The 23208-nt window shown below is 43.3% G+C and overlaps 3 protein-coding genes across 9 annotated transcripts in view; 2 read left to right on the top strand and 1 right to left on the bottom strand.

Annotated features, from left to right (window-relative positions):
* Positions 1-6334, top strand: part of DNAJB14 (DnaJ heat shock protein family (Hsp40) member B14) — a 28354-nt gene extending 22020 nt beyond the window's left edge. For all 4 annotated transcript variants that reach the window (XM_054824017.1, XM_054824018.1, XM_054824020.1 and 1 more), the window contains 3 exons: positions 56-165; positions 1387-1559; positions 4272-6334. In XM_054824017.1, coding sequence (XP_054679992.1) covers positions 56-165; positions 1387-1559; positions 4272-4396 — 408 coding nt within the window. In that variant the 3' untranslated portion in view covers positions 4397-6334. The remainder of the gene's footprint in view (positions 1-55; positions 166-1386; positions 1560-4271) is intronic.
* A 2694-nt stretch (positions 6335-9028) lies between these two features.
* Positions 9029-15563, top strand: LAMTOR3 (late endosomal/lysosomal adaptor, MAPK and MTOR activator 3). The gene is made up of 7 exons (XM_054823708.1): positions 9029-9149; positions 9380-9430; positions 9612-9646; positions 10409-10467; positions 11244-11377; positions 12939-13002; positions 13689-15563. Exons 2-7 carry the CDS (start codon positions 9422-9424, stop codon positions 13760-13762), a joined length of 375 nt encoding a protein of 124 aa, XP_054679683.1. The 5' UTR covers positions 9029-9149; positions 9380-9421; the 3' UTR covers positions 13763-15563.
* Positions 15461-23208, bottom strand: part of DAPP1 (dual adaptor of phosphotyrosine and 3-phosphoinositides 1) — a 23856-nt gene continuing 16108 nt past the window's right edge. The window contains exons 4-9 of one of the 4 annotated variants that reach the window (XM_054823706.1): positions 22444-22574; positions 20392-20439; positions 20090-20152; positions 18156-18241; positions 17517-17604; positions 15461-17071 (exon numbers count right to left, since the gene is read on the bottom strand). In XM_054823706.1, coding sequence (XP_054679681.1) covers positions 17021-17071; positions 17517-17604; positions 18156-18241; positions 20090-20152; positions 20392-20439; positions 22444-22574 — 467 coding nt within the window. In that variant the 3' untranslated portion in view covers positions 15461-17020. Of the gene's footprint in view, positions 17072-17516; positions 18242-19909; positions 20153-20391; positions 20440-22443; positions 22575-23208 lie in introns of those variants that run through there. The other 3 variants (XM_054823707.1, XR_008576829.1, XR_008576830.1) reach the window with 3 other exon arrangements.

The raw sequence follows: 23208 nt of genomic DNA, 5'->3' as shown, positions 1-23208 counted from the left end.
TTACCTGTTCACTTGATGCTATTTATGAAATACTTGAATCTGTTTTGTTTCTTAGGGAGGTTTCTCTATGTTCATTCAGCTGATGCCTATTATTGTCTTGATCCTTGTCTCCTTGTTGAGCCAGTTGATGGTGTCTAACCCTCCTTACGCCTTATACCCAAGATCGTAAGTAGCGCTCAATTACATTAGCTTAAAACAGAGGGGAGGATATTGTAATCACCCTATCCCACTTAGAAGGGTTTTAGAGAGCCTTCCATTAGTTGGTCCTTGATTTCCCACAGTGAGGAAAGGGAGGGAAAGTATAGAAGAAGCAGAAGTTAAGCAAAGCAAAACTTGGAAGTTAGGTACTAAGAACATGCTGTGAGAATGTAATGGAGAAAAGAGGTTAGCAATACGTGGAGCTTAGGAGATCTTGTAATACAAGGCGGCGGGTCCATGCAACATAGCATGTTGCAAAGGAGTTTGCATCCCCAACATACTTAATCAAATCCCGAAACCTGCCGAGGCTCATTATTCTTTTAGGGGTTATCTGTGCTTGTGGCAAGTGCAGTGCTTGAAAGCAACTTTCTCATCTTTATGTTTTGAACTAGATGAGGGCTGGGGAAATTGTCTGTTCTTTGCTTCATTCTAGATGATGGTAAAATAGTTTATCTCCGCTTTCTTGCAAACAGTTCTGATAGTGAAACCTACCTGTTTTGAATGGTAGGATATAGAAGTCTTCTTTCCTTGAGAGAAATAAATTACTTTCATCAAGCATGCAACTAGCTACTAGACTTAACCCGCTCGCCAGAACTGTTTTAAAGGTCCTTGGTTCCTTGCAGAACTCTCAGCCCCACAATAGAAAGGTTTCTTTTCTCTTATTTTTTATTGTTCTTTATTTCTGGAGTGTGATGGTTTTCCCCTCTGCTACTAAGCTGTTGTGATGCTTATAAACACTTCTCTGCCAAAATGTTTGGGCACAATCTTTGATTTTTAATCCATAGAATGCCAGCAGGAAAATGGATTTGTCAGGGCTGGGAGAAAACACTTTAAAATGGAGATGTCTGTACTGGGCTGCTACAGAATAGTGACCTGCTTTTCTTTGTGTTGAGTTTGAATGTAATTTTCTATTACCAAAGCTTATTTTTTGGCTAAGAGGTATGAAACAAGTGTCTTACTAAAGTGTTGGGTTTTTTTCAAGATGAAGTGTTTAAGGATCAGGAGTTTAATGTGGAGGTAAACGTAGTAATTTTTTTCTCTGGCAGATTATACAGCCATTCATTTCATAACTTGTCTTGAAACGGCAAATTCTTCTGTAATAGCAATATTTTTTAAAAGTGTATTTGTGGTGTAAAAATAATCAAATTAATATCTAGTCTTTCTCTCCCCCCACCTCCTTTTTTGCAGAAGTACAGGACAGACCATAAAAATGCAGACAGAAAACTTGGGTGTTGTTTATTATGTCAACAAGGACTTTAGAAATGAATACAAAGGAGTGTCATTACAGAAAGTGGAAAAGAGTGTGGAAGAGGATTATGTGTCCAACATTCGTAATAACTGTTGGAAGGAGAGGCAACAAAGTAAGTTTGGTAATATGTGTAATTTCATGAAAGCATGCATTACTATAAAAAAAGATTGTCTCAGGCAAGAATGAAGTGCTTGTATTATTAAAATACCTGAATGAGAAAGCAAGTGTAAGGTTCCCTACTGTTTCTCACTTCTGAAAGTGTCCCAGCTAGTATCACTTAATTTCTGTGTTTTACCCAGCAACCTAACAACAATCTCCATATCATCAGCAATTTTAACCTGCTACTCTATTATCCGTGACCGCTTCTCAGAAAATTAAAGTGTACAGTGAATTCATAATGAGAAAGAAATTGCTCTAAGTTAAGGATGAAAGCTAAAAATTCTAATCTCTTCCACATTATTTTATCATGGCAATAGCTCATTTCCCTAGATGCTTTTAAATAAATAAATAAATAAATAAATAAAACAAAAGCTTGCATTGGTGTTTCTGGAGAAGGAAAAAATAATCTGCCTTGGACCTCAGTACATACAAACATTACTTTTCCAGGCAACCAAGGACACACAGCATGTCGTGTAAAACATCATAAATTGTAAATCAGCGCTTAATCTTTTGCCAGTTCTGGACTTGATACCTTGGCTATATCAGACCTTAAAAACAGGAGGTTTTTTTTAGTCTACTGTCTATTTTTCCAATCTAATTTAATATTATATAAGGAGCTATTTTCTTGCAGGCGCCTAGAATTCAGTGTTAAAGCATAAGAATACTGAATTGCATCAACCATCTCCAAATCATCAGCAATTTTAACCTGTTATTATATATCTGTGACCATTTCACAAGCCTTTCATGCTCTGTGAGAACAGCGCTGCTAAAATGACATCAGTGTTGAAACCAGATGGTTTCAACTCTTCAGCTGGTAAACTTCATGAATATCTTACTGGATAAATAATTTGTTCATGAACTGTCAGTAAACTGACCAGAAGCAAACAGAATGCTGTTCTCTGAGTGAAATCGTGTGCTCCTGTGCAACTCTTCGCCTTCCAGCTGAGATGGCCCCTTAGTTTCTCCCAGTTGTACATGACAGCCTGGGATCACAGCTAGTCAAACGCCTGAGCAGGACCGTGCACAGTCATTACAGTTGGCCTGTACATACATAAATACAAGCCGCATTGCCCGTGCACAGCAGGCCTAATGCTTCCTGGAGGCGTTACGTTCCTTACTCGTGAGTACACATTGCTTGTGCGCAAGTAAATCTCTAGTTTTACAAATTGCCCCCAGGAGAGACCTGTGGGCAGAAACCTGTGCTGATGGGTCATGTGTATGCAAGAGAAATACCAGTACTTTCGGGGGGAAACTTTCAGATTATTGCCCAGAGTACTAGATTAGATCAGAATAATTTTTCCCGAATTTTTCAAATAGAGGAAAGCGTCAGAGAATTTTAGGGTATAATTCATAAGCAAATATAAAACCTCCTGTATTTTTCCAACTAGGTTGTCCTTTGATCGTCTTAAAACATTTGATTATGTTCACTCTTCATGAAATGAATACTTAATGTTTAATCTACAGGTGGTTGCTAGATGAATGATTGGTGATCTTATAATAAAATAATTTACAAAAACGATACATGGTTGTTAACAAAAAAATTAAGACAATATATGATCCAGCACAATAAAAAGAGCACATATTACTTGTATATTTTTTCAGTGGATTGCAGATCTGGAAGGATAGTTTGCTTTTATTGACCCAGTCTTTACACTTAGATTTACTGGCATCTTATATTTGTGTCTCCTGTGATATATTTACTGTCTACATATCTTTGAAAAGGTTTTGTTGATACACAGTTTCCACTTGGGGAGAGAAAGAGGAGAAAGAATACCTTTCCCATTTTTTAGCATTTATTCTTGACATGCTTACTTTTTAAAGCATGACCAGAGTCCTGGACACTGCAAGGAGGCCGTGATTCTGTATGTACGTATTTACTAGGAAAAATGTGATGACTGGAGAAACATCTGACCCTAGTATAAAGATGAGAAATTACCTGAAGGTGGTGATTGTCATGTTGCTTGCTATTTGCAATTTATCAAGTTGTGAAAACTACCCAAATTGATTTTGAGAAAGCGGCCCCTAACAGATTGTCTCTATTTATAGAAACAGCTGATTTTGTGGGTTTACGGATTTAAAATACATGTTGTGTGTTGGATCTCCTTGACAGTTAAAATCTTTCCAGTGTTGATTGACATTTAAGAATGCCTTGCTAATCCATTTTGAGTTGAAGGGCTGAAAAAGATTTTATAGAACTAAAACAATGTCAAGCTATTGAACGCCAGTATAATACAGGGAGCTCTTTTATTAATGCCTCTGAACACTGGCAGTCTGAAGCAGCGTCAGTTGAAGTAATGGGCTTAATATTCAGGATGGATTTTTGGGCGCAGACAAGATGCTGGAGCTGTCAATAATATGCAAGATCACCGAGTGTGGCCTATATATGTATTGTTTAATGAGGTCTGATGGAAGGGGGGGGGGGCGTAGTTTGTTTTTTAATCCGATACTGCTGTATGAAACACGAGGGTGCTGGAAGGCTGTTACCACGTTCGCTGGTCAAAAAGATGAAATGCTGTTTTGGTAGTGTCTGTGGGTAGTACAAATAGACAGCAGGAAAAGGTGAGGATTAAATTTGAGGCATTTTGGACAGCTCTGAGAAGGAATGTATCATGTGCAAAGTATTCAGTTTTTAACCTGAAAAATCTTTTCTCTTCTTCCCTTGAAGAAACAGACTTACTTTATGGAGCAAAAGTATATCGAGATGACCGTCTCCGAAAGAAAGCAGAGTCCATGTCCATGGACAACTGCAAAGAACTAGAACGGCTGACCAGCCTCTATCGAGGAGGATGAACTACCATTATACACGTACATCTTTATGTATGCTGTTATCTCTCTTGTAAATTAAGAAGAGATTTAGTTTCACCATGAATGCTGGAAAAGAGGGGTGGATGTAAAACTCTACTGTGTAGCTGTTTCCAGAAACCTTATGCTGAAATATCATTTAATGGCTTCTTTACCTACTGTGAAATATAGGTAACTTTAATTGTCTAGATTTTACTTCAAAGCTTCCGTGAATTCTTTCAGCAGAGAGAATAGCTCAGAAAGGATGCTATACTTGTAGAGACTTAGTCATAGTGGTTCTCCTCTAACATATTTGCCATGTAAATATCTGTGGAAAGAACACTTTGTGTATATACGAGTTAAATGACTTTCTATTTAAAATCTCAGAAATTTAGTTCCATACAACATTTTGTCTCACTGATGGAATAAATAGTATGATTACATCCCTCCTATTCAGATGTCAAGTGTGTGGAGTTGAAACAAGAATTTTTAATATTTTATCTCTAACTATGTAAAATCTTCTAGGTTTACCAGCTTAGAGGAACTTGGTATTTTTAAATATAATGGCATATATTCCTAAATATCTGTCGGGGTATATTGATCTGGTGTAGAGTAGCAGTTAGCTGTTGTAGTTTTTTAGCGTTTCTAAGCAATGCTGAGAAAACTAAGAACTACACTAATCTCTTTTTGAAGTAAGTATTTGCAAATGCTGTACAGACCATTATAAGCATTGCTTTTAGTACTTGCAACAGTTTATAGCATATGTATGGTTAACACGCATCCCTAGCTTCCTTAATTTTCACTTGAAAGGTAGAGGAAAACATGGAATAGTAAAATCTTAAAGCTCAAAAAAAAAAAAAAAAGACAACCTAATTTTTTTTTCCTGGGAGGCTTCCATTTTCTTACTATTTTTTATTTCTGGCTAGGTCCCAACACTAATCCCTCAATGGGCACCACAAATGGAACAGGGAAATATTGCTAAGGACGAGCTATGTGCCTTTCAACACTTTTGCCAACTATTTCAATGCTTTGCTAGTTTGCAGTATGCTGCTGTGGTCAGATCCATATCACTCGTCCCGGGGCGGAAGAGGTAGGGTATGCATTTCTCTGGACCAGAATGTTGCTGGACTGATTTCCTAGAAATGAGCACATGTACTGTCCGGCTCCTACATACAATATCGTGTAACTCAGTGGCCTGTACGTGGAAACCAGCGGCAGCCACACCTGCCGATGCAAAGAGGTGTTTTCAAGCAGCTAAGTACAATGTACTTAAAATTTATCAAAAGTGGGTTGAGGTATTTGTAGGTTTGGTAGCTGATGTGTTTATGTTTTACCGGTGCTATGCAGGAGAAAATGTTTCTTGTGTTTGAGAATGCCAAGTGGTTCATAATAAGGGCAGTATTTTTTGTTTGTGAAAGCTGCTACCTTTGAACAACGCTATCAGTTTATGTGGAGCCCAACTCTCCTCCTAAATTGAAAGTTTACATACTTGACTGACTTCGTGGGAATTCCTTCTGATCTAGAGCAGGATTTGACTTTAGAAATACTATTGCTCTCAGTGACCCAGAAATCATTTTGCATATATACCTTTTCTAAACTGTCCCACTGGAAATGGGCTCTGTTGAATTGGTGTAACATGAGAGAGACTAGCTGCAGGCTTTTAACTAAGCAGCTAAACCAGCACTCAAGGTGGACATCAAAGCCTGAGGCACAAAGCAGAACTAAAAGCTGCTGAAACAACAACAACAAAAACCCCCACTACAAAAAAGGGTTGCTGTACTGGGTGTCCTTACTAAGATTATAGGAAAAGCGTGCAGAAGTAATGGAAAGGCACCCAAATATTTGAAGTTTGCAATAGAAATTTATGGAGAAGACGTGATTCCCCGGATTTTGTAACTGTCCAGAATGTATTCTAATTATACTAATGAAAACAAAATATCAAAGTACACATTGGTACTCCTGTGTCTTCTTAATGGAAGAAAATTGTTCCAAAGGCTTTAACAAGTACCTGGGCTTTCCCATTCACAAACGAGTCTGGGGTTGCAGGTGATCTTTTAGTTAAGAGGAAAAAGGATCTATAACGCATTCGTCAAACACCAGAAGAGTGAAGCCAGAGTGAAGAGACCGTCTTGGCAAAGCTGCTTATAATAATCGGATGGGTTATGTCTGCCCTGCAGTTCCTTCTGCTGCAGCCGAGAAGCAGGTACATGGGCGGATGCTGCGCTGCGTTAGGTTGGTTAGGTTCCTATCGGTATCTCAGCAAAGTGGAATCATGCAATGGCTGTGTCCTATGGCAACGCAGACGTCCCAGCCGTTTAAAAGTGAGACCTGGGCTGCTACATTTCATTGAATTATCTTTTGCAAATGCCATTTTCAAAGAAGGAAACAATTAATATGTTTATACTGGTGGGAAAATGCTGCTTAGCATTGAACAGATTAAATAGTTGCACACTTTGAAATACGCAGAAGGATGCTATTATTTCCTGTAGCATAAAGATTAACCCGCTCTAAATATGGCCTGCAAACATGCTTTTAATATTCCAAGTGGGTGTTTCTCTCCTCGTGACTGTTACTTTTTTCTCAAGTCTGAAGGTTTTTTTCCTTCAGAAATGTCATTCCTTCAACAAAACCAGGGAAGATAATCTGCTGGAAAGTTCAGAACCAATTTTCTTATGAGCAAGATGCTAATTGAAGAGGGTGGAGTACTTGAATCTTTTCAGATGATCTTTCTTCAGAAGGTGAAGTTCTCATTAAAATAAGATGTTGGAAAGAAAAGGGGAAAAAAAAAACCCCTGGCTTTGAACAGCCTGACTAAAAATCCCTCAACTTTTCTAGCTACCTAGAATTAACTCCTTACTCTTTTTATTTAATTCTAGATTAAATATAGGTCCAGCCTGACTAAAAATCCCTCAACTTTTCCAGCTACCTAGAATTAACTGCTTACTCTTTTTATTTAATTCTAGATTAAATATAGGTCCTAACTAAAGATAGCATAAGCATGGGTTCTTGATTTCTCCTTTAAAAGAGCAAGCAGGAAAGTCCTGTGAAAATTGAAAAATCTTGGCGTGACGCTGACCCAGCATAATGAAAGGAGATGATTTGCATCTGCTGAAATACAGCATGGATGTATGTTCTATTTATGGAGCATCCTGAGTCACAAGCAAGTTCAGTGTTCACATCTGATGAACATTTCCCTACAAGTTCTCTAACTGTTTAGGTAAAACAAAACTAAATTTGAATTTTTTACTTTTTTTTTTTTAAACAGTCTTGATTCTTCTACAAGTTTCCAAGAAAGGGTAGAACATTATAGTCGCTGAAATGTAACAGATCCATTAAATAGGAAGCAGAGACAATTTTATATACATTTTTAATAGAATTTTGTAATGAACGCTGTAAAAGGATGAAAATGAGAGGGCAAGAGTATGTTTTGTGCTACATTTGGCATATGATGGCGATACTTTGGGGAGCAAACAGTACAAACGTAACAAATATAGGAAAGAAATATGGCACAATAAACCCTCCTCCCCATCCTTCTCCAGGATAATAGTGAGACTTCTCAGTCTGGCAGGAACTAGGTCCGAGTGCCAGGTTTCTCCGGATTGTTAGAAATAATATTAAAATACAATATTTAGTTACGATGTTGTCCCTTGTGCAGAATATACTTTTCCCATCAGTACCAGTTTGCTCTGTGTATGGAAAGGCTGTCGTTGGAACCGGAGACGAAACTCCCGTTCCCGTTAGCAGTAGAGGAGCCTTCTCGCGGGTGCTTTGCCATAGCTTTTGGCCATAACGCGACAGGGAAACAAGTAAAATCTGTCACCGAGCGTCATGCCTACAGATTTTAAAAAGCTGGCTTCAGCATATGATAGGGAATATTTTAATAAACGAGTGGGCCGAGGTTGTCCCAGGTAGCATTTTCAAAATGCTCCCAGAAGCCCAGAGATCAGAACTTCATGGGCATCTCTTCAGGTTCCTCTCTACTGCGAGCAGGTCCTCGGCGAATTGCCGTGCCTGCACACCGTGAGGAGGAGGTACGGGTTCCCAATGCCCTAATACAGTTGCCCTTTCGGATGAGCTTTCCCTCTGTTACTTGAAAAAAAAAATAAGAAAAGAAAAAAAAAAGAAAGCAGCTTATCTCTGGTTGTTTCAGCCTTTTGTAAAACCTCACCAGACCTATACATTCAGAAACACTGGCGATTTCCAGGTGAGCATTTTATTTTATTTTTTAATTTAATCTTCGGTATTGGCATCCAAGCAAAATCTTCAGGTGCCAAGCGCGCTCGGCACGCAGCAGCTCTGCTTTGGCGGCCGAGCAGGGCGGCCGTGGGGGGTTTGCACATCTCATCGGCGCCCCGGCTTCTGACACGCGGCGTGAAAACCCGCGACGCAGCTCCCATTGTTACACCGGGGGCATCTTCTGCATGAATCTCTTTTATTTCTTCACCCTCGCTCTGAAACCCCCCGCCCGCAGCTCAGGGGCCCCACGGACGGCACCTGCGCGGCCAGGGGCGGCGCTGGGGCCCCGCCCCGCCTCCCTCCCCAGCCGAGACTGCGCATGCGCGGGGGCCGCCAGCGGGACCAATCTGGCGCTGCCTGGGCGGGGAAGCGCTTCCGGGTTCGGGAGGGTGGTTGCGCCGTCATGTGACAGAGGCTTAAAGGGGAAGCGGCGGCGGCGGCGGCTGTGCCGGCGCGTAGCGCAGCGGAGAGGGTGGGTGCGCGCTGAGGGGAGCGGCAGCGCAGGGCGCGCCGGCCGCGCGGACAGGTAGGGCGGGCAGCACCCCCCTTTCCACCCCTCCCCCCCCACACACACCCCTGGTGCGACGGCGGCCTCGGCCCAACCGCTCTCCCTTCCCCGGGCGGGTGGGGGCGGCCTATGCTATGGCAGCGGGGCGGCTGGGCCTCAGGGAGGGAGCGCGGCCGCCGCTCCCCTCGTTCGAGGCGGGGGCCGCTCCCGCCGCGCCGCGGGTGACCCGGCGCCCTTTCATCTCGCAGGCCCGCGGAGGTGGCGGCGGCAGCGCCGGCAGGTCCCCAGCTATGGCCGACGTAAGTGCGGCTCCGCGGGGCGGTTGGGCGGCGGTTGGGGCGCGGGCGGCGGCTCGGCCGGAGGCCTGGCGGGGAGCGGCCGGGGCCGCACCCGGGCCTGCGGGGGGAGCGGGGCGCAGGGAGCTCCCTCCGCCCGGTTTCCGTGTCGGATAAATAACGTGCCGCCCGTCTCTGCCCCCAGGACCTGAAGAGGTTTCTGTACAAGAAGCTGCCGAGGTAACTGACGCGGGGGCGCGGCGGGCCGGGCCCTGCACCGCGGTGGGCGAGCGCCGGGTACGGGTTCCGCAATAGCCGGAGCGGCGCCCGGGCGGCGGGGCTGGCTGTGAAGTCGCTTTCCAGTTACAAAGGCGATTATCTGAATCGTGCCTGACTGCGGGGAGCCGCTAATTGCCAGCCCCTTTCGCTGTTAGAGGCGGGCGGCTAACCCGCTCCTCTCTTTGTGTTGTTTAAATGAGCTGGAAGTACCTTAAGATGAAGACAGCCTAACCTTTCACTCGCTCGTTTGAAAAGGAGCGTGCTCATCGTGTCGTAATGAGAAGTGGAAAAAAAAAAACCCAACCCATTCCTCGTGACTCGGTTGCCTTTATCATTCCCCGTTCGGTAATTGCCGGTTACTAGCGGCGTTAAACAGCTCCGGCCCGAGATAAGGTGCGAATGTAGTGAAACGGGCGCTCCTTGAGTGAGGAGAACGTACAGAGGCTCTTGCTTCGCTAACGAGATTCGATTAGTAGCATCAGCCCTCTTTTTGGAGCTCAGAGTTCCGTGCAATTTTCAGTAATCTATTTTTGTCGTTTTCATTTTATTGCTCTGAGCAAGAGACAACCTGTACTAAACGGAACAAGTCCCTTTCTGTGGACTATTAAATTAGTGAAGGCATCAGGTTTTTCCCCACATTTTCCCCTTCCGTGCAGGAAAAAAAAATCTTTGCCTCTAATTATTCTGTTTTTAAAATGTTGTCTTTTCTTCATTTTTTTGCAGCGTTGAAGGTCTTCATGCCATTGTAGTTTCAGACAGAGATGGTGTGCCTGTTATCAAAGGTAACTGCAGCTTCTCACTGTGCACTGCAACTGAAATCCTGATTGAACGGCAGGAAGTGGAAAAGTACAGCAGAACTTTCTCTGTTCACACCCGATACATGAACAGCCAAAATTGAAGAATTAAATTAGGCTTTTACTTCAAGTTCAAAAGCTGGTTATGTACCTCTTGAAATTTATCCCTTTGTGTATATGCAATGCCTTCTGTAATTGTAGGCCGCAGAAATTTTCCTCAGTGAATGGGATTGGTGTAAGGTGCTTGTATCTTCAGGTCACTCACAGGCTGATACAAGGTACTAGTGAGCTTATTGGTATTTTGTTGCCTTGGCTGGTCTGTGCTCAGAAGCAATTGCATCCAACTTTTGCACACATTATTTAATTTTGTTTGCTTTTTGATACTATATTTTTTATCATATCTCTGCAGTATCTGTTTAAGATGTTTTTATGTCGTGGGTAAACTAGATTAAGAGTACTGAAGAGTGCCAGTTATCAGTTCCAAGGTTGGTATTGGTGCAAACAGCAAGGGAGACAGAACTGAAGTAACATCAGCACAGGCCTGTGCATTGTAAAGGAAAAGACCTTAGGCATGCTAGGGAGGATGCTGGTATAATGAGCATTGATCATGTATGGAATATTAAATGATGTACTGCTCAGGAAGGTTGTCCTGTACTCCTTGCAGAAGCATGTAACACGTGGTATGTGTTCCCCAACACGGATAAGGAGTTGTGATGCAGTCATAGATACCATGTAAAAATGAGAATTTTCTTGTTTTGTTCCAGTTGCCAATGATAATGCTCCAGAACATGCCCTGCGACCTGGATTTCTGTCCACCTTTGCCCTTGCCACAGATCAGGGCAGTAAACTGGGACTGTCTAAAAACAAAAGTATCATCTGCTATTACAATACATACCAGGTAAGTAACCTCAGTGTGGCCTGTTCTCCATGACCAGAGCTGTTCCTGAGGAATGGAGAGATATGCTTTAAACTCTGCTAGATTTGCACTTGGCTGCTATTGAAGTATTTGTGTTTTACTTCTCTCACTGCATACATGGCTGTTGTGGTTTAACCCAGGAGGCAGCTGAAACAACTACACAGCTGCTTGTTCACCCCTACAGTGGAATGGGGGAGAGAATCAGGAAGAAAAGGTAAAACTCATGGGTTGAGATAAAGACAGTTTCATAGGACAGAAGAGGAAGAGAATAATAGTAGTAAAAGAATATACAAAACAACTGATGCACAACACAGTTGCTCACCCCTTCTGACTGATGCCCAGCCAGTTCCTGAGCAGCAATTGTGCCCCCGGCCAGGTTCCCCTAAGTTATACGCTCAGCATGACATCATATGGTATGGGATATCCTTTTGGCCAGTTTGGGTCAGCTGTCCTGGCTGTGCCCCCTCCCAGCTTCTTGTGCACCTCCTGCCTTCTCGCTAGCGGGGTGATGTGAGAAGCTGCAGTCCTTGACTTAGTGTAAACATTGCCCAGCAACAACCAAAACATCAGTGTGTGATTAAATTATTCTCAGCCTAAATCCAAAACACAGCACTGTACCTGCTAATAGGAAGAGAATTAACTCTATCCCTGCCAAAACCGGGACAGTGAGCAAAGCTAAACTTTTGCATTATTAAGCTTCTCTTACATTTCTCAAAACAGATTCACTGGTTGAAAATGGCGAGTTTTTCTGAACAGGCAGTAATCGGGAACTTGAAGCAGATGCTGCTCATATGGCCTTCAGAATCTGTTAGGAAGGGTTTATGTGCTCTTTTACAAACAGTATTTGTTTATAATTGGTGACACCTAAAGTTAAATAAGCACATGTAGCCTACTTCATAGCTAATCTTGCTGCCAGTACGACTTTGAGGTTAGAAAGCTTTGAAACACCACTCACATCTTTTTACAAACTGGTTATTTGTGTCCTGAAATCCATCATCTACTAAGTTTCTGCTCCTTCTCAAGTTCTAGGGGTCTCAAGAGCTTTTTATTATGACTGCAGTAAACTGGCCAACTGTTTAGCCTACAGCATCTAGCTTTGTTTGGAAAAATAAATGGGTGAATGAGTTAGTTTACACACATTGAGTACATTGCTTTGATTCTCTTGATGCTGGTAGCTTATTGTTGTGCTCGAGATTCCAGTTCCCTGTTAATGCCAGAGGAGATAATGTACCAGCCAGTGTACAGCGGTAGAGCAATAAATGTGCCTACCCTCACGTTACTTGTGGAGAGTGTGGTCTCCGTAGTGTACTCCGCAGGGTTGGCACTGGTGTTAGATTTTTAGGTGCAGAACATGGGAGGGAAATGCCAGGCTTTCCACATGCAGCTCCCTGTACTGTGGTGTGAGTTCTGTTGGTGGTTTTTAACTATGAATCTTATGAAACAGATATGCTGAGAAGTAGTTCTGTGGTTCTTGCTGCTGCTTGTTTCAGAAAGAATTTATGTGGCAGAGCTGCTGGCTGAACACTGTTCTCTCTCCTTGCAGGTGGTGCAGTTCAATCGCTTACCTTTGGTTGTAAGTTTCATTGCGAGCAGCAATGCCAATACTGGTATGTCTTCACATGTATTTTAAATGTTGTATTATTTTAAAGCCCAGGTGTTTAAATAATTGAAAATAAATTACCCAAATTTACTTCAAGGTATATTGACTTTGCTTCTGCTATGAATTTTGTCAGTGTATTGTGAAGGGGAGGAGGGAAAGGTGTGAGTAAAAATTAATGGATTTTAAGTGACTTGCTGAAGTTGGTTTCTGTTAGAAGCATGTTTCTCCTGTGAGTACCCTTACCCTTGCTACGTGAGAGTGTTCGTTGCACTGGCAATAGTTGTACCGTACAAACCGGCTGTTGGGTCTCTTTCTGTCAGTTCCAAGTGATGTTCTGCAGTCATGTGTGGCTTCCTCTTCTCAGCTCTGTGGGGTGGGGAAGTCCTTCCGCAAGGCACCTGGCTAACAAATGCAGCAAAAGGGATTTAGTTCTTGTGCAGCTGCTTGGGCCTCAGTAGCTGCAGGAAGCAGCAAGGCGATAGTGGGGGCAAGCAGCAGCGGGGGGGAGAGCTGTGCCCCTGTCGGCATGGGGTGCTGCCCACCGCTCCCGTGGGGAGCGAGCTGCTCCAGTGAAATGTTTTGTGTTTTGGAAAATGCTGCCTCTGACTTGGAAGGGGAGGGAGCTGTGGGGTTGGAGAGAAGCTTCTCCATTATGTTGTTTGATGGGATGTTGTGTCTCTTCTCTCTTTCCAGGGCTGATTGTAAGTTTAGAGAAGGAGCTCACGCCCTTGTTTGAAGAACTGAGGCAGGTTGTTGAAGTTTCTTAACCTGATGGTGTAGCCGGAGTGCAGCATCCCTCTGCAGCCCAGTGGACAGAAAGATTCAATAATCCTCAGTCAAATAACATGTCTCAGAAGAAATACCAGAGCTCCTTAGAATACTAAGTAAGAGTAAATTGTACATAGTACTGAATCTGAAATGATCTACTAGTGTGTTGTAGGTGGATGTTACTTTAGGCCACGCTTCTTGTATTGTGCAGTACTGGAGAGACCACCAAAATAGCTCCCATGGAGTTTAGCTCAGCAGCTGAGCCAGGCCGGCATGATGCTCCTGGCTCAAATGAGCAACCCACAGAGCTCTTGCTTTACAGGGAACCGGGCGTGCCGTGGGGTTTATCCTCAGGCCAGCTACTGCTGCGTGTTGGAAAGCAGATGGGTTGTATGGTGTTATCAAAGACATGGTTGAGAGTATTGTGAGAGCAAGTTTACTAGCAGTGATGTGTCGGTACAATCAATAAATATCCCAGCTTTCTTACGTGGGTGATAGTTCGGCAAGGGAATGCTACTCACCTGGATGCTACCTGCATCCTGCTTCCACTAAGAAGAAAGCTATTTCTATGAAAGCTGTTGCTTTACGGGTTTTCCTCATGCACCCCAACAGCGTCTCACTTCTTCGTGGGGGTTTTGTGTAATATGGTTGTGAAGATCTCGTGTCTCATAGTCTTTGTGTGGGTTCATCACTGGTGACACTCTCAGCTCATTTACCCTTAGGTTTTCCTAAGTAAATAAATATAAATAAAATACAGTATTTTTAAATGACAGAGCCTGGTCCACTCTTCTGTTGCACCTCTACAGCACATCAGCTTTTTTGTGGAGAGAACAGGTCTCTTAATTGTTTGTAAATGTACAATATCAGGAGTTTACAGGCTGAAAACTAACCAGATTGGGTGATAGGGATATGGAGTGCTGTGTCAGTGCAGAGATGTAGAGGTTAATGCTGACCCAATTCCCATCGCTGGGGATCAATCCCGTGCTCTTTGCCCTCCCACTCCCTCCCACGTTCCCCCTGTGATGAGCCCAGTGTAGATTTGCAGTGCTAAAACCAAGCACCACTGGGCTAAGGGAGACCTCCTGGCAGGTCTCTGCCCCATCCTCTATGCCTCGCCCACCTGCAGTATCAGGCAGGATGGGGGGGAAGTGGTGGTGCTGGAAATGAGGACTGGGAATTCTTGGCTCCAAAGCTTGCTCTGAAATTAAAATTTGTCAGTCACCCCTTTTCCATTTAAACTGAGCTCCTGACTTGAGCTTTCTGTTGCTGGGCGTTACAGAAGCAGCTGGAAGCTAAGCCCCAAGGGGTGTGTCTATTTCTGGCAAAAAGCGTTTCTGTTCCATCTCGCCACTAGCTTCTGTTGAACTTCTCTGGCTGCAGCTCTGCTTCCTAGGCTGGCCAAGCACTGCTGCTTTTACTGGCTTTGGTTTGTGACACCATGTGCTGAACTTGCTTCTAACATTGCGTAGCACGGCCTGTTCATGTGAAAAAGGGAAAGTTCCAAGCTCCGTTTCCAAGCCACTTTCACAGAACAGTGATGCTGTTGGAGAATAGTCTCGCTCTTCCCCTTATGCTGCCTCTGTCTCACAAACTCATCAAAGCTTTTTAACTAAAGGGAGCTGCCAGTTTGTTAAACCACTTCTTTAAGGGAGGGCAAAGCTTTAACAATACAGTACAGAAATACAGGAGACCTTTGGTAGTTTTGTAATGACATTTTATTCAGAAAACAGTCTGTATAAAAAATATTTACAAATATTTTGAATTTGTAAGTTGAAATAAAATGCTATTCCTATGTCCAAATCTGGATTTTCTTTTTTTCCTCCAGTATGTTTTTTCCCCTCCTCCTCAGCCTTCTCACAGTAAAGGCGCACCTATTGAGCTGCGGTGGTGAGCAATACACAAGCCCTGTGCCTCAGGGTTTGCGTACCGTTTCAGCAGACTTGAGCATCATGCAGGAAGACAGGGCTCCCTGCTCTCCCCACCCCTCCAGGAGGAGCAGGATTGCTCAGGGGCTCTTGCAGCTGGGTCAGCCATGAGGTCAGAGCAAGCTGCGCTTGGGAGGCACAGTGCATCAAATTTTGTTTCCAAAACCTAACATCTATTTTGACTACAGCACCAAAGTACTGGGCTTCCACTTCTCATCTTTGTGGAAAGCCACAATGCTGTTACATGCATACCAGTCTTCCAAAATACAGATGGAAATTTACACCAGGTTATGTAGACAATGTATTGTTTTAAATTCAGATTTTCGGTGTAGGTGGTGCTTTTCTGTTTCTGATCTTGTTTAATATAAAAGCAAGCAGTGCTTAATCCTAGAATGTAGTTCTGGACAAAACCTTGGTTTGAGTTCTCTGCGGGAGGAAAAACTACAAAATCTAGCCTATTTTCAAGGGGGGCTGTAGGGGCCCAACTTGCAATGCTATGAACAACACTGGTGGCTGCTGCAGGCAAAGGCTTCTGCAGAGCCCTGTCACCCATCCTTAGAGTCCCCTGGCAGCTCTGTCATAGGTGCGCTGCAAACCGGCTGCTTGTTTCTCATCATCCTAGTTTGTAAGCAACCATGTGTGCATGATGCTGCTCACTGGTACCTATAGATGCTGTTTGAAACAAATGTCCACTCGTAGCCATCACTGCGGTATAAATCTGAACCATACCAAACCGTGTTTGACGAGAACTAAGTGTTACTCATCCAACACCTTGAAAAGGGCCTTAAAATATTCTCTGGATTGTAACACAGGTACTATTTACAAAAATGTAATTACCTCTGTCATTTTTCTTTTGGTTTAGAGCCTAAACAGGTAATACAAAAGAAATATGTAACATTTCCAGAAAGGACTGGTTTTAAATAACAGGCTCAAGGTTACAGAATATGCTGCTAATGGTTAGTTGTGATGGAGCTTGCAATAAATTATCGAGAGTGCTCTGAATAACCACAAAAGTTTTAAACAGCAACTACTTCTGTGATTAGTTAGCGGGTGTTTGAATTAAGTGCTTTACAGACATACACCGCGCATATCAGACCAACACTCCGATTTTGCAACCTGTCTCCACACGTGATCCAATCCAGCCTGAGCGCGCTCAGCTGTACGAATCTTTTGTGTGCAGAGCTGGAAGCGAGCGTCCATGTGCGAGTAGACATGCACGCACGTGTCCCCCGTGAGCAATGTAGATATTCAAAACCGTCCTCTTGTAAGCAATGCCTTCCCCTCGGCAAAGAGGCAATTCCTGCCCATGGCACAGAGGTATCGGAGGCACAGCTAGGAATTGAGGGTGGTGGTACGCTGCTCCAGCTGCTTCCGTATTTGTGACTAGAACAGAAAGACCAGCCGTGACCATTTGTCTGCATGCATGTGGGCAAGTATGATGTGGGCGAGTATGACCAACGCAAACACTGATATTTCTAAAGAAGTAATGCTTTCAAGCTTTTATATTGCCTTCTTACTGTTTCCTTCATGACCTGACACATGCAGTCTGTGCTGATGCTCCATATTGTTTACCATCTACATGATGACATCCTTAAAGATGGAAGTAATTTCTTCTTCCTAATGAGTATGTGTTAAAAGTGCATACTGAAAATGCTAACGCGGGTCTGCAGACACATACATTATGCAAAAACTACGTATTCCGATCTAGCTGGCCTGGAAGCCAGAACAAGTACTGCCTTCTTACAGATACTGAGCACTGCAGCACTTGCGGGGTTTATGATGGCAGTACCCGAGGCATACTGCCATGTAACACTGCACGTCATCTTACCAGTTTCCATCGCAATATTTTAATCCACTCGTCAGCTTCTATTCCAGTTTTTGCACACAGGTAGTACGTCCTTAGTGGGAACACTAAACTGTAAGTAAATAATTAAAATTATTTCTTAAATTGCTAGAACAACTGGGAGTTCTTCCTAAAACTCGACCCAGCTGACCTGCACCAACAGTTGTTTAGACAGAGGAGGGCAGGGAGGCTATGCTCCCATTCAGTCACCAGCTTTAAAGCCAAGAACAGTTTAGAGTCATTTTCAGCTCGGGGATACGCTGCCCCAGGCCCACGTGGACAAAAAGACTCACATTTGGGCACAGAAGCAGTTACTGTGTGACCTGCAGCAATGTCTGAACTGGACCATACCTATGCTCCATGGATCTAGGGGACGATTATACATGCTTACAGAACTAGGAAAAGAAATGCCCACTACACATCAGCCTACACCCTTCCTCCTTGCCGATAAAAACCCCTTTTGCCAGTGGTAATTTGGCAAAGCCATGCAGGACCAACAGAGATTGATTGACAGAAAGAGACTTGTTGAGTTAGAGGAAGATCAGAAGTACCTGGTGGTTACATTTCAAACTGCTCTGGCTATTCTGACCTTTCCAGCAAGGTGGAGGAAGCACAGCAACTTACCAGAAACAATTGACTCTTTCCTGGGAATAGTCAAATTGCACAGCTGAGCATTCAGTTAAGTCAAGTGCCCGAATTGGTTCTGTGGCCTTGAAAATAAAATGGTTTTAAAATGGGAACACATGAAAACAGAAGGTAAGGCTAGCTCAGTTCATCTTCAATGCATCTGGACCTTTACAGGCACACTGGATTTTTCCAGGCATAGGTACAATAGCTAAACCCAAGCTAGCAAACGTAACGTCAGGGCTAACATGAGATGAATTAAGCTAAATATAAAAAAACCAAGTCAGTTCAGATCTAGACAAACAACAGAGGAGATGTCTACTGCAGGAAAGTTTAAGCTACATGCAGACTGCTGAAGGTTTGGTTGATGCATTACAATGTAACTAACACAGCAGCAGATCTGGTATCATTTCTAGCTAAGGTTCTCAGAGACAAGGGGGTGGTTGTAGGTCTTATCAGGCCTAGTCAGCTGCTGGAGATTTAATTAATTCTTAAGTGCTTTGAAAGAATGAAGCTGGGTAGGGAGAAATGCAGAAGCAGAGCTAAAGTAGTGCTTGCAGCAGGAGTGATGAATTGGGTTGTGTGAGCAGTGTGTCATGTGCCTAACTCTCCTAGGACAGGCCCAGGAGTCCTCAGGTGCAGGGATGTAGGCCGTTTGTGTACGACTACAACACATTTCCCTTAAGAGTTTTTTCCTCCCTAAAGTGTAAGAGTTCCTTTTTGATTTGTTTCTCTCAGCCTCATGCTGTTGAGCACCCTGGACGAGGCAACTGAAGTAGAACAACTTGCTCTCCGCCCAAATGCTCTTAGTCATTCCCATGGCCCTTCCTCTGGTGTATACAACTGCCTGGTGTTTTCTTGCCTTTCCGTATGTTTTCCTCTGGCTCAGCGGTTAGTTATACATCATGCTAGAAGAAAGCCACTTGTGCTGAGGTGTGCCAACAAACGCTATTGCAGGGCCAGCAGCAAGCTGCTCGCCTGCAGGTATCTGCAACCCCACAGCAACAAAGGGAGTGCCAAGAGACACCGGAGCCACTCCCTGGGAGGAGGCTGTACTCCTGACTAAGACACCTTCTTGCCTGGTAAGTTGCAAATGCTGCTCAAACTTTTGGAGTGCTGCCCTTTGAAATGTTATCCTGGAAACTTAATTCAAGTTGGCTTGAACTGAAATGAAAACTGATGGAAGGCCTTGTAAATATATAAGTTTATAAATGGTAATGTTTGGTGAGAGAGGGCAGTTGTGTCCATGGTTGTGTTAACATCTGTTAGACACTTGAAACAGGGCTTGGCAGAGGCAAACAGTTTGGCTGTGTGTATGAAGGAACCTGAACTGGAGGTATTGCAAGGGTGGAGAAACTGTAGAGGTGTTTCTTATTTTTACTCAGTTGAAGATAGAAATGGAACAGCAACTGTACAGACACACTGTTTTTCCCAGGTGCAGCAGGTTAATCTACGGCAGAGTGCCAGGAAGGAAGAAATTTTTAAATGAATGGTTTTCTATGTACACTGTGCAACCACTTGACATAAAAGGATGAAATCAAGGAATGCAAAATGTACTACTTGTATTTGCAGAAATATTTTAACACACTGCTGTCTGTTTTGTTGTGTGTCAAAGCTACCAGTAAAAGCTGTGTTGTGCCGGTAGCTTAAAATCCACTTAACAAAGCAACAAAAAAATGCACTGTAAACAATGACTCTGTCTAGTAGGTAAGACTGACAGAGCACTGTGAATGTTTTCCAGATGTAAAACTTACTTTCTCTTGTTGAAGTCATCAGCAAAACTCTGACTTTATTTGAAAGGGTTCGACCTCTCTGACGGTATGGGAAGCTTTAGCTTGGGAAGCTGTAGTACAGATGCAAGAAGCCAGAGATACGAGGAGGCTGCAGCTGCCTGTGTAGAGGTTTAAAGAGTAGAACTGGTGTTTGCTACTTACTGTCTGGTCTTTGAAATACTTAAGTTCATTCCTATGCAGTGTAAACCATCTTGTCTTCCAATTCTGAAAGATCAAGAATGGATGGTAATTGCCTTGTGAGAATTTAGTATAACACTTCTTAGGAAAGAAAAACCTTTAAAGCTGTTGACTTGCTCTGGTTTACAGTCGTGCTTTGTTGTTGCTTGAAACACAAATTGTTCCTCTCTGCAGGGCAATGCAGGTAGAACTATTTCAGCTCCGCATTGTCTCTAGCTTCTGTGGATGATTGTGCAGTGGAAGCAAGGAGTAAGAGTTTTCCTTACCTTGACTATTTTGCCTTGTTTTATCAAATATCCTTCTTTTGTACCAAGCTGTGAAGTAACAAGGAAAGGGATCAGGGTTAGAGATTGAGTTCTGCTTACATTTGCCACGCCCCCCTCTTTGCCTACATCGGGAAGATGGAAGAGCAGCCTGTTCTTGGGGAAACTTCCCATGGCCTCTTGCCCTGTCCTCACTCCTGTGCTCCCCTCATTAGTAAAGTTAGACGGCTGCCTTGGTACATGTTGTAACCAGAAGCACCTGGGGTTTAGCTGACAGTGGAATTATCCACAGAACTCACTCTTGAAATGCAAGCGGCAGGGGGGAAAGTGCTGTTTTACTTCAGGCATTCTCTTCTCTCAAACAGCCACGTGCTTGAGAGGAAAAACCTGTAATGTTCAACGTTCTTACTGAAAAATTGGGTTTTTTGAACTGTTTCTGTGCCACCATGAGTGATGCTGGGACCTTAGGACTTCAGATACTGAAACTCTGTGTAGGGATGTAGTTGTGAGACTGCAGACCTCTGAAAATGACATTCTTGTCAAGTTAATTACTACTCGCCCTTGAAAAAATATTGCCTTTTTATTGGTTGTAGGTGGAAGTCAAGCTTCTTTGGAGGTTAAAATTAAACTGAGCCATGAACAGTAGGTTGTGAGACACATCAGAAGTGGTTCTTTTATCAACTTCATTAACCCATGTTAATGTAACTCTCTTTTTCTGAAAAAAAAATACAGTATGCAATTAAATACTTTCTCCTCTGTTCTGAGCAATGCTGTCCTGGAGAAACCACCTGTCTCACTTAGATATGAGTTACTAGGGATTTAAAGTCTCTAATTACTGTCCAAGTGAGTCACAGATGTCCGAGCAGGTGGCCTAAAAGGATATGAAGATGTTCTCTTGTTTCTCACACCAGTAAGGCGGAGCTTTTAACATGACACAGCTTTTTACTGTGCTCAAAATTACTAGGGCTGAAAGGGTGGAGGCTCTTCTGTCTTACTGCTCTATTTTGGGTTTAAGTCTATGTCAGAATACAGCAAGCTGTCTTCCTGCTTTAAGACAAGATGACTAAAATAATAAAATCCAAGTGTGAAGATGCCAAAAAATCCTTTGGAGTAATGTACCTATCAGGATATAGATGCTCTTATTAACTTGGTTGTACCATGCTTCAGTTTGGGGTTTCCTTTTCCAAATGTGTCCCTGCCTGTCTTGCACACCTTTGAGTATTTTTTTCAAAAGGTCACTTTTTAACTGACTTAGAAAGTCAAAGATGCTCTTTCCTTCCTCCCAGTTAGGAAGGAGGCTGGATATTGCTAACTGGGCAAAATAATTCTAACAAGCAAAGAAGACTGCAAAAATAATAAATAGTGATGAGTTTGTGTCTGTCAGGACTGCTATCTGTTTCCTGTCATCTAATCCTCGTATTCACTGAGTGAGACAAAAATGTGGTAAATCCTGTAGCTGTTACTTGGGTTTGTTATTTAGTGTTTCCTCTCCTCACCTGGGGGGGGGGGGGGAGAGAGAGAGACTTCCTACTGGCTGTAAAGGCGGTTTGGCAAAACAAGGGCTTACTGTTCAACCTGATGTATGTATTGTTGCATATAGCCTCATGAGTGTTGTCAGAAAGATGTGAAAAGTGTTGTGTTTGTTTTCTGTGCTGCCAGGTTTGTTTTGGGTTTTTTTTTGGGGGGGGGGGGGGGGAGTGGTTGTTGTCTGTTTTGTTTTTTTTTAAATTCCTGATAACGTTACTGCTAAGATGGCATTCTAAAAGGAAGGTAACAGGACAATGAAAACTCTTCATATATTCTTTGTTTGGATGGTCAGACTCACCTAGGTCAGCTGCAGACAATGTTTTCTCAGTGACAATAATTGTGAAAGGCTTTATTTGTCATGGGACTGTAGTTAGCAAGTCTGTGTTTGTTTTGCCTTGGTCAGCAAAAACTTCCTGTATTTATGAACCCATAAAGGGATGAATTGCTGCTGTCACTCCATCACTCACTTCAGCAATTGTACTAAACTTGGGCCAGGAGAAGCACCCCTCCCGCCAGAACACAACTTACTGAGGGAGCATTTGGAACAAGATCGTTTTCTGTCCTTCCCGTCTGCATTGCTGTGTGAACTCGGACGGACTCATAAATGGAAGGTTCTTCCACTTTCCGTGGGTAGGGATGCTTCAATACAATTAAGGTTCCTGGAGAGAAAAAGAGCAGGAGTAAGTCACTGGGCAAGACAGTCTCAGAAAATAACTAGCAGTAGCTGCCTGTTTGTGGAATGGTTAACTTCACCTTTTCCAAAAACTAAAAAGGCATAAGAGCGAATAACCTCCCCAAGATCTCTGCAACACTCCTTGTAAGGGGTTTTCCTGGAAGGGGGCAGGACTCAGGCTACATCCACATGAGAAAACAATCAGATGCTATAAATGACTCTCCCATACTGATAAAACTAGACAAATATTTCTAACATGCATCATCTGAATAGTTTAGACTTTGTGAAGGGTATTTTCTACAAAAATCCACCCATGCAAACTACACAGGGGCACTTGCTGCTGGATTCACTTGCCCAGTCTCACTTCCTTGGCTCTGTCGTGTTGCTCAGAGCCCTCAATACCTTGGGCACATGGACCTTCCCTAAATCCATCCCCTCGTCCCTGTACAGTGGGAGTCAATTTGTTCTTATATCTCTGAAAACAAGAGTAAAAACCCTCTTCGCTTCTTCTAAGCAGTAGGTAATTACACCCCTTCTGCAATGCATGGTAAGCGGTGACAAATCAAGACGGCAACAGAATAGGGCTGCCGGACAACCCTCCAAAGCAGGTGTCTCCTGTC

This window comes from Grus americana, chromosome 4, assembly GCF_028858705.1.
Source record: "Grus americana isolate bGruAme1 chromosome 4, bGruAme1.mat, whole genome shotgun sequence".
NCBI classification, from domain to species: Eukaryota; Metazoa; Chordata; class Aves; order Gruiformes; family Gruidae; genus Grus; species Grus americana.
The sequence above is the reverse complement of the archived record's forward strand: the minus strand, read 5'-3'. Positions and strand labels throughout refer to the sequence as shown.